The 11,264-nt window shown below is 34.3% G+C and overlaps 1 protein-coding gene across 1 annotated transcript; it reads right to left on the minus strand.

The window, feature by feature from the left end:
- Positions 1–2,111: 2,111 nt before the first annotated feature.
- LOC129399164 (NKG2-A/NKG2-B type II integral membrane protein-like) lies at positions 2,112–10,987 on the minus strand. Its single transcript, XM_055118459.1, has 6 exons — positions 10,801–10,987; positions 10,370–10,468; positions 9,363–9,422; positions 8,717–8,886; positions 6,142–6,242; positions 2,112–5,854 (listed from the first exon to the last, which is right to left on the minus strand). The coding sequence occupies exons 1-6, from the start codon at positions 10,985–10,987 to the stop codon at positions 5,740–5,742; spliced, it is 732 nt and encodes a 243-aa protein (XP_054974434.1). The 3' UTR covers positions 2,112–5,739.
- Between the last annotated feature and the right edge of the window lie 277 nt (positions 10,988–11,264).

Raw genomic sequence — 11,264 nt, forward strand, 5'->3', positions numbered from 1 at the left:
TTTTGGATATTTCTAAAATTAAATTTTATTTTTATAAAAACCTTGCAATTTCACATTCAAATATGTCTATGGGAAATATAAAGCTTTAAAATGTACTCAACGAAATCATAAATTTGATTAAATGTGAGATAATACTCAGTGCGATATTCAGCGACTTCTTATCTAATGATAACTAGCTGTCTTTCTTTATATGAATGTTTATTAGAAATATTACAAGTCATAGTCTAACTTATTTAGGCAGAAATAAAGATGCTATTATCTATCTATGTTTTGTTTGGATTTTGGGTGTCCCCAGCAGTACTCTTGTTCTGTGCTCCGGGATCATTACCGGTTAGCACACAGACCAAATAGGGTACAGGGATCAAACCTGGGCCTGACTCATACAAGGCAGTTGGACTCCAGGATAATTATTTTAAAGCAGGGAGGGCAAACTCAGCAGTACTCAGGGTTTACTTCTGATTCGGTGCTCATCGATGACTATTTGAAGTACTCAAAGGGCCATATGTGGTGCCAGGATCAAACCAGGTTCAACTGTACAGGGCAAACTCGATACTCCCTGCACTAGTACTTGGGCCCATCCAAGATACTATTTTTAAAATAGCACTTAATAAAAAGTTGGACAAACAGAAAAGTAGCTTTTGATTTTGTGTTTGTTTTGGTTTGGGCACATTCTGCAGTGCTCAGTGTTTATTCCTGTTCTTTGGCATCATTCCTGCGGGTGCTTGGGGGACCGTATGGGATGTCAGGGAGGGAAATTGGAAGGGCCAGATACATGGCAGGTGCCCTGACTATCTTTCAGCTCTATAGGAATAACAGATTGAGAGTAGGGGTTGGGGGGGTAGTGGTTGTTTTGTGGTCACACCTGGCTAATTTATCCAGGCTCTATGCTCAGGGTCACTCCTGGCTGGGACTTGGGGACCATAAGTAGTGGCAGAGACAGAATCTGAGTTAGCCATATGCAAGGGACGGACCCAATCAACTGTCATTTGGCCCCGAAAAGTAGACCCTTAAATCACAAATCAAAAGACACAATGACATCAGAAGATATAAATCAATAATTCTTGGGATCTAGTTTATACCTATTCCTAAAGGATTTTAGTGATTTCCCATTTTGTATCATTCCTGTGGAAATTCACTTCTAAACCACTCATTTGGAGACTGAATTTAGACAAAATCTAGCTTTATCTTTATAAAAGCTAGGGAATTTCACAAAACTTATTGCTGTATTTTAAGAATCTATACTAATTGTAAAGCTTCTGTCAATGGAAAATGGCTCAGTATATGCATTTTTCTAATGATTCCATTTTTATTGAGTTAAAAGGAGAGTAAAAGAGAAGAAAAGTGCCTGCCATAAAGGTAATCTGGGTCTGGGATGAAACAAGGGAAATTGGGGGCAGTGTTGATGTGAAATATACACTGGGTGAAGTGACAGGTGTCACAGCATTAAACAATTATATGAAAGTTTTTAACTTCTGATTAATCATTTTGTAAAACTGTAAAACTAAAAGTCATTCACCAATTCACCAAATTGGGTCATGCTCACTAATAATGCCATTTTAAATCGAAATATTTAAAATTTAACACTCATTTTTATCACTTTGTTTTTTTTTTAAATTTAGTACTGTTACATAAACAATACATTTGTTACCTGTAATTTCATGGTTTTTAAAACATGTTTTTTAAAATATGTGCAGCTACTTAAAAAGTGAAATAATAACTATTTTAAAATAATTGATGATTATTTACTTATTATGATATCACTAAATACACATATTACATTTTTATGATGATGGCAATGCCTAGTGACCAGAAAAATGAATATTTTGGAAATCTAACATTAAATTAAAACATAATGCCCGTGGCACTAAAAATAGATGTTGTGGAGAAACTAAGACTAAGTTCAAAGAATTAGTAGCATTCAATATAAAAAGTAACATATGTAAAATTAATCTATCAACATTTTTCAAACCTAAATAAAAAATGCATAGTTCTTATGATATAAAATATTTATTTGCAAAATAAATATAATTAGAAAATAATTTACATTCAATTAAAATATTTATATGAATGAATTTTTATTACAGAGACATAAATAATAATATATAGAGCGATAAACTTTAAAACATGAAAGAATATATTTAAAAATGAATTAATTGAATCAATGTTGCAAAAATGATGGTTTTATAATGATGTATACAGCTGCAATTGATTTTCAATGGTTTATGAGAGCCTTGTGAACATAATAAAATAACAGATTTGCAAAAGTAAGAAATAAAAATCAAAAATAGAGAATTAAACAATTTTCACTGCTTATAAAACAAGATGATCCACCAGGATAGATTTTTATTCACACACAATCTGTACTGTATACACATAAACAATGCACATAATCATAACATATAAGTAATGATTCTATGCATGATAAATACACAAATAAGATAAACTTTTATGTTCACATACATCATAGCTGCAGTACAAATTCATAATTCTTATGATATTATAACATTACTGAACTGTGATGTTCCTCCAGCAGACACTAGACAAGATCACCTGTAATGTAGACATTAAAGTTCATTTTAAGTTAATTAAATAAAATTTAAAATTAAAGGGGGCCACCACTTTTGCAAGGCCATTTTCTCGGGGCCACTCCAGTTGGGGCCACTCCAGCTGGGTGCAGGTGCCATCCCTCGCCTGCCCCCTAGGAATCCCAGCGGCTGTCATCTTCTAGAACTCGGCAAAAAGCTCCAGGTACGGGTCATGGTGGTTGGAAATGCCAGACCTCACGAGACAGGTTGAGTCGGTCCTTCTCCTACCCCCCTCCCATGGGACTCTGAGATGACACCCACACACAGCCACCATCTGCTTAAGCTCCCACACGGTCATGATCCAGAGACACACAAATGAATCTTGGACCCCAGAAACTTGCTGCAGCGATCTCTCCAGACCCTAATTATGAAAAGTTTAGAATTCCTAGAGCTCCAAGCCGCTCTTGCAGCCACGTGACATTGTATTGTATCCATAACAAGCAATACAAAACACATTGTCTAGCATTGCATTTTTGGCAGGTATGAGGGGTGGTGGGACTGGGCTCAAATATCAAAGGTGACCAACTTAGAGAAAGAGTATTGTGCAAATTGTCTGCCATGTAGTCAAGGGTAGGTGTGGAATGGGGGTGGGGATGGGGATACTGGGGACTTTGGTGGTAAAAAACGTGCACTGGTGAAGGGATGGGTGTTTGATGATTATATGAATTTAGATTTTGTCTAAATTCAAACATGAAAGCTCTGTACTGTACCTCATGGTGAATCAATAAAAAGGGGGGAAATTAAAAGGGGCCAGAGCAGTAACCCTGAGGGTGAGGAGCTTGCCTTAGACTTGGCTAATCTGGTATGACCCCCTGAGCACTGCCAGGAGTGCTCCCCGAGCACAAAGTGAGGAGAAAATCCTGAACACCACCAGGTTTTACCCTAAAGCAAAAATAAATAAAATAAAAATTAAGAGTGGTTACTCAATCACAGAAGTCATATTCAAGAGAAATGTAGGACATTCCTAGTTTGCAGAAATTTTTCTAACAGGAGTTTACCTAAAAGTGCAAGGAATACCAAATACATGAATATTCTTTTATGGCTTAAAATTCACTAATACATCCCTAATTAACTCAGCAATTAAGGTTAAATGGACAGAATGAATTATCACATTACGTATAAATGGAAAGAAAATTATGAAATTAAGTCTATTGTGTACAGATATAAATAGGAAGGGAGGAAGGAGAGAATAAAAAGCAAAAAGAACTCAAGAAATGAGAGAGAGAAGGAGAGAGAGAGGGAGAAAGAGAGAGAGAGATAAAGAGAGAGAGAGATACAGAGATAAAGAGAGAGAGAGAAATAAACTATACAAAAGAAAACTGGAAGGCTGAATTAGGGGCAATGCAAGGAAAGTAAAGGGTCAGAGAGCAAGCACAGAGCATAAGGATGAGGGACAGGCAGACCCAGGTGGTTCTATCCTTAGAACCACATGTGACCCCCTGAAATTGCCAAGAATGATCCACAAGCACAGTGCCAGAAATATCTCTTGAACACCTTGGATGTGGCTTAACAGTCCAGGTTTGGGGAAAAAGAAGTAGCAAAGGAAGTAGAAAGAAGAAACTGATAATTACTAGAAACATCAGAATGGCAATTAGGGAGCACCAGAGCCAAGATGTTTTCATGATAATACCGAATAATGGTAAAAATGACTTTTGAGAACGTTGGAAAAACAAAAAGCTTCATTTTCAGCTGTGATGCTTTTTATGCACATAAACAGGTAATAATACAAAATTATAAATATATTTTAATGTCTACAGCAACTGAAAATCTTAGAAAATGAAAATTACAAAAATGCATTACAACAAATAGGCACAGAGTCCTTAGCACTGTTCAATTTGACACCAAACAAACGCATAAAATATACATGGTCAGTGCTATCTTCCTTTCAGTTGGATCCTGCTTGATCTTCAGCACTTTGTATGTTCCCCAAATCATTGCTAGGAATGACCCCTGAGCACGGCTGGAGTACTTTATTTCCTGCCCGATATATATATGAGCACCCTTCAATGATATAGACATATATATGATATAGGTATAGACATATAGTTATCTATATGTAAATATGTCAATAATATAGACGTGTGTGTGTGTGTGAGTGTGAGTCCTATCATACAATTATTATATGGTGATACAATAAGCAAATGCTTTCTTATGTACAGCACTGTACAGCACTGTCATCCCATTTTCATCAATTTGCTTGAGTGGGCACCATAATGACTCCATCGTGAGACTTGTTGTTACTGTTTTTGGCATATCGAATACGCCAATTGTAGCTTGCTGGGCTCTGCCGTGTGGGTGGGATACTCTCAGTATCTTCCCGGGCTATCTGAGAGGGGTGGAGGAACCAAACCTGGGTCAGACACGTGCATGGCAAACCCTCTACCTGCTGTGCTATTGCTCTACCTTATGTAGCTTCCTTATGTCACCTTGATAAAATCTAAGTATAGAGTTATAAATAAAAACTTACTCTAGTCTGTGATATTGTCTTAAAAAAATCTCAAATAAATATAGATACACACAGATTTTATGTTTTTTTGTTTTTGTTTTCTCTTTGGGTCACACCTGGCGATGCACAGGGGTTGTCCGGGCTCATGCACTCAGCATTTACTCCTGGCCGTGCTCAGGGGGCTCAGGGAGATATGATTATGGGATGCTGGGAATAGAACCCAGGTCGGTCGTGTGCAAGGCAAACGCTGTGCTATTGCTCCAGTCCCCAGAGACACACTGATTTTAAATACAAAAATAGTACATCCACTCACTGCAGTTTATTTTAGAATTAATGGTAAACTAATTTTACCATTAGTTTACAAACACAAAATGGAAAATATTTGTTATTCCAATCTAAACAAAAACAATAAAAATTATCACACTGATAGAATTATAGCATCTAGTAGAAAAATGGGAATATTCTTCTATTGAAGAAAAATGTAAATTTCTTTAAGTATGACAAAAATTCAATAAGCCTTATATTTGGGATAAAATATAGAAATAATTTCCCTGAAATAGGAAAGGTACATATAGAAACTTTACACTAATTACTAAAACTTTACTTTTGTACACTTCAATTTTATTTGGTAAGGTCATTATTACATGCAAAATGAGCTAGTATCTTTAAGATTATTAATTTATTCAACAGAATTCATATGTAGCTGTACTAATTCTGAAGTTTATGCTTGCAATAATAAGAATGTGGATATGTGCAAATGTCTGCATTGAGGCTAGGTGAGACAATAACACAGTTAGATTCTCCAGCTGATTTTTCTTTAATCCTATAATGGAAAAATATGCATAAATATGTTAGCACTTTTTTAGCAGGCAACCCACTAATCAATAACATTTCTTTTGTAAAGGAAGTAACTAAAGTATTGAAAATGGAGAAAAGATAATTTCCAAAAAATTTGGATTCGAAATCTAACCACTCCATATTTTAATATTCATATGAAAAAATGCTAGCAAACAGTAATTTCTTCATGCTATAATTTAACAAGTTAAGATTATTATAAAATGTTATATTTTCTCTATACATTTCAAATATTTAAAGAAAACAAAAACTTACTTTAGTTTGGAAATTGAACCATTTATTGACATCCATGGATGATGTGTGGTGTTACGAAATATTCCAACCCAACTTGGAGGTAATATGGAGACCAGAAATTTCTATTTGAAAATATATAGTGTTCATTACGAGGAATTTTATTATTTAAAAGATGCAAGTAGCTATTTTTTCAAAGATTCTTAATTTAAAAGTGAAAGGCACTGCTAAATTTCTATTTGACTAAAATAGAGATTAATGATTTTCAAATTGCCTAAAATTGTGTTACAATTTTGCTTCTGATTTAAATTTCTGGATATAAAAAATTAGTGGCTTGGGTCTGTTTCTTATTTAACAAGGAAAATGAAGTGCACATAATTTATTTATGTTGATCATTTCCACAGACCTTGAAACCAATTAATTGTCACTGTCATCTCGTTGCTCATCCATTTGCTCAAGCGGGCACCATAAATGTCTCCATCATGAGACTTGTTGTTACTGTTTTTGGCATATCAAATATGCCATGGTAGCTTGCCAGGCTCTGCCTTGGGGGCAAGATACTTTCGGTAGCCTGCCTGGCTCTCCGAGAAAGAGATGTAAATGTAAATTGTTACGTTACATTTTTACTTTGAGTTTGATTTTATAAGGAAACTAACAAAAGATTTCATAACGAGTTGGCAGTCAGAAAATGATAACTGGATATCTAAAATTATTTAATTCAGGGCTACATCTAGTTGTGCTCAGGGATCACTCCTGGAGGTACCAGAGGACATATATGGTACATATATGGACATATATGGTCAACTAGGGTTAGTTTCCTCAAGGTCATAAGGCCATACCTTACCCCTGTACTATCTCTAAGCCAACTGCTCTCTAAGCCAAGATAAGCAAAGATCAATGCCTCTTCACTGAAACAGCAATCTGTTCAAGCTGCCATACTTATTTCTCTAAGTTCGTTCCTGCTAATAACATTTTTTACTAAAATTCTAACGTAAAAGTTAAAGGACTCTGAAAGACAAAAAGTTTTCTCCAGAGTTATAAAACAACAGGTATGGAAAACACTACTATAGATGACCCAACAGAAGAGCTAGACTTGCTGCTTCCCAACACCAAACTACAGAAGAGGTGGCTCAGGGAAGCCATTCGCTCTCTCTCTCTCTCTCTCTCTCTCTCTCTGGCTCTGGCTCTGGCTCTCTGGCTCTGGCTTTCTGGCTCTCTCTCTCTGACTAATAAACAAAGGTTATAAATTACTCTCAATAACGTTGTGAAGGCATTTGAAAAGATCATCACCATTTTGTTAATTTTTGGAAAATGGTGACATCCAGGAATATAGTTCAAGTGGTAGGATCCTCATGTTCTGTAAATATGAAGTTGTGGATTCAACCCCAGCAACGTAAAACATATATATTTATATACAAAACAAAAGAAAATATTGATAGAAGGGATATATCTAGAAGTAATCAAAAGACATACATAGTTAATGTCATCAACAGTGTTTAAATGTAAAGAGATTTTTCTGGAAAAACACACTAAATACTAACACGATTAAATGAATAAGCCTGTGCACCTTTGCATACCTATAAACACTTTGAATAATCTATATTAGAGTTGTAACAATGAATTTTATATGGTTGTATGTTTATTTTTTAAGAAAATTATAATTTTCCAAATGTATATACAATATGTAAGTTTAATGAAAATACCAACACTGAAGCAACCATTCCTAAAAGTGAAAAAAAACATATCTATATATATTTATAATAAATCATATATAAAAAAAAATTTGCATCCTACAGACCTGGTGGGTTTTTTATTTTTATTTTTATTCATTTCATGAGACTGGAGCCATAGCACAGCGGGTAGGGTGTTTGCCTTGCACAAGGCTGACCCGGGTTGATTCCTCCATCCCTCTTGGAGAGCCCAGCAAGCTACCGAGAGTATCCCACTGGCATGGCAGAGCCTGGCAAGCTACCTGTGGCGTACTCAATATGCCAGAAACAGTAACCAGTCTCACAATGGAGATGTTACTGAAGCCCACTTCAAGCAATCGGACGACAGTGCTACAGTGCTTTTCCTTTTATTAAATTTATCTTGCTAGAATGTTTAGAAATTGTTTGATAATTTTGAATGTACTGTTCATACTTTGCTTTCACTATCCAAGATTCTCATTTGACTTTTTGATGATAACAGAGTGACTGACAGAACGGCCTTTGAAGCATGGAGTGTTTTTATGTCACTGGCAGACTGAAAAATGTGCCAATTTCTTATTGCATTTGTGAGCACAGAATAACACTTGATTCATTTGAAGCTAACTAAATCCACTTAAATGGCTATCACTAGGTGTAATATCAGCAAATATTATATCTTTAATTAGCTTAAATGGAAGAAAAAATTTAAAAACAGTTGTGAAAACATGTTTTTCTAGAAAAAAGTAAGAATGATAAATCAAATGTGCATTATGACATGAAAGAAAATTGTAGGACTGAAATATTAAAAGTCAATATGTACAGTGTACAAAATATACAGTAAAAATATGCGAAAGTGAATAAGTATTAACTCAAATGTCTTTTGTAATGTTGTTGTCACGTTAAACACTTACCATTTCTTCTTCACTCTCTATATAAAGCAGGCGAGACCGGCGAGAATCACAGGCCACCACACTCTCGATCCATGACATTTTTTCATGATTTGTATAGTAGCAGTTGTTGAAATATGTAAATCCCTCAGGAGGACAGTGAGCACAAGGAGGCACCAGAGAGTTATTTTCAGCTATTAATAGGAAAGTTAATTACAAACATCAGATAGAACTGCTACACGCGCATAGGTAAAAACATGCATGTATATTGCATATTGTGCACTGTCAGGATGTGGTACATCACAGCACAAGTCTCATGCAAACACACCCAGTAAGGGTCAGTTCTCATCCCTTAATTTAAATGTTGATATAAGACAAATACAGCACTAAAAATTCCCACTCTATATATCTACATTAGCCACAAACAAACAATTTTATCGTTGAATAACTTATTCATTTTTAGCTGTAAGATATTTGAACCAAAATTTGTAAAGAAAATTATAATAAGTAAGTTATTCTTTATATGTTGTTGCATACCAATTACTTTTTATGAACTCTCATTTCCTTATTTTTTAACTATGTTTTCTCTTAAATTGGCTAGCATTTCTACTTAGTCCAAGATATACAAACTCTAAAATGTACTATAAAAACTTTTAAAATCAGTATTCACCTTTCTGAGTGCTCGTTGTATTAATTGCGGAAGAATTATTCTGCCTTAGAGTCTGGGTAGCTAGAAGAAAATTAAGCACAACCTATAAATATAAATGGATTCAACTATATCACAATAACATTAGTGTATTAGAGGACAATTTTTGCATTGTTAAAGATTAGAATCATATTCAATAAAATTGTGTGTAAAGTAAAGTAGTATTATTGAGAGAGGGTACTAATTCTAAGAAGAATATGGACAGAGAGACAATAGCAGAAAGAAGGAAAGAGAGAAGTAGAGAGAAGAGAAATAAAGCAAACCCAAAAAGTATAAAGACAATTCAGACTGAACTTCACATTCTCAGCAATCCCAGAACAGAATACTTTAAAATAAGAGGAAGAGAAATTACGCTGGTGACTCCATCTAAGAAAATTAATTTTACTAAGGAAAACAATATAAGAATAAGTTTGAGTGGAAAAATATTTTAAAAGCTTACAGAAATGAAGTTACATCTCCCTCTGTATTTGGTTTAACAAAGTTAAAAAAATTTACATTTCCCAATAAGGTATTTTAGTATCCAAAATATGTTTTTATTACAAATTCAAAATAATCAATCCACGCTAGTCTATATATACTTGCATTAATGAGAGATCTGTTCCTTAATATTATAAAATCTTTGACAAAGAGAAATTACGCAGGTGAATTCATCTAAGAAAATTAATTTCACTAAAAATAACAATATAAGAATTAAGTTTGAGTGGAAAAATATTTTAAAAGTTTAAAAAATGAAGTTACATCTCCCTCTGTATTTGGTTTAACCAAATTAAAAACAATTTACATTTCTCAATAAGGTATTCTGGTATTCTAAATTATGTTTTTATTATAAATTCAAAATAATCAATCTACACTAGTCTATATATACTTGGATTAAAATGAGAGATCTGTTCTTTAATATTATAAAATCTTTAGTGGAGGTGAGATCATCTGTAAAAGTTTCCTTTTTTTAAAAATTTTAAAAATTTACTTACAATGAGTAGTAATCACTCTAATTATTATAATGCACACCAAGACAAAGCAAATTATTCCCAGGACCCCAGCAATGAGCTTCTCTGGAGGTGACAGTAATCCTATGGGATTGAAATGAAAACACTGAGAATAGAAAGATGGAGAGAACTATTTAGAAGTGCGATTCTGTTACCATTTTGGACTCTAGGTCCATTGCAATCTTTCTCCCAGAACACTGCATTGCATTTTTAGCAAGTGCATAGCTCTATGATTTGTTCAACAATGCCTAAACAAAACTAGTCTTCAGAATTCATATTAGAATATCATATTCAAATTAACTCTCTGATTGTCCAAAATGAAAAATACTGAGTTTCCTCTCTTCTCTCTCCCAACACTCTGCAACCCAACTGCCCGTTCTCGAACTGTTACATCTTACATGTATATAAAAGTTTACCTTTGCAGTGGTAGTTCTTGTCATTTGCCTGAGGAGACTGAGTAGCATTTTGAAGATTTAATTCTGCATAGTATATTTCTTGTTCTGTTCCTGAAGTGAAGCCTTTAGCACCTCTAGGTTTTATTTGTTGTTTTTTTGACTTTTTAGTCAAATTTAGCTCTGCATATGTTGTTTTTTCATTACTCATCTCTGCAGCTAAGTTAATGCCAGGCACTGCGCTCTAAGGTAAGTAGATTTGAGAAAAATAGTACATAACAGCAACGTGGTAGAACAGGAACTGGGTGGGGTGGAGGGTGTGTACTAGAGTTCATTCCACAGTTGAAGAATCTACAGCTATTATATAAATTCTTGGGTCCTTAAATAAGGGTCTCATGGCAAAAAAAAATAAGAAAAACTTTATTTATAAAATATTCTATAATTGACAATATTTTATTACTGGAATGATACACATTGAAAATCTGTGA

Source organism: Sorex araneus, chromosome 10 (genome assembly GCF_027595985.1).
Source record: "Sorex araneus isolate mSorAra2 chromosome 10, mSorAra2.pri, whole genome shotgun sequence".
Classification (NCBI taxonomy): Eukaryota; Metazoa; Chordata; class Mammalia; order Eulipotyphla; family Soricidae; genus Sorex; species Sorex araneus.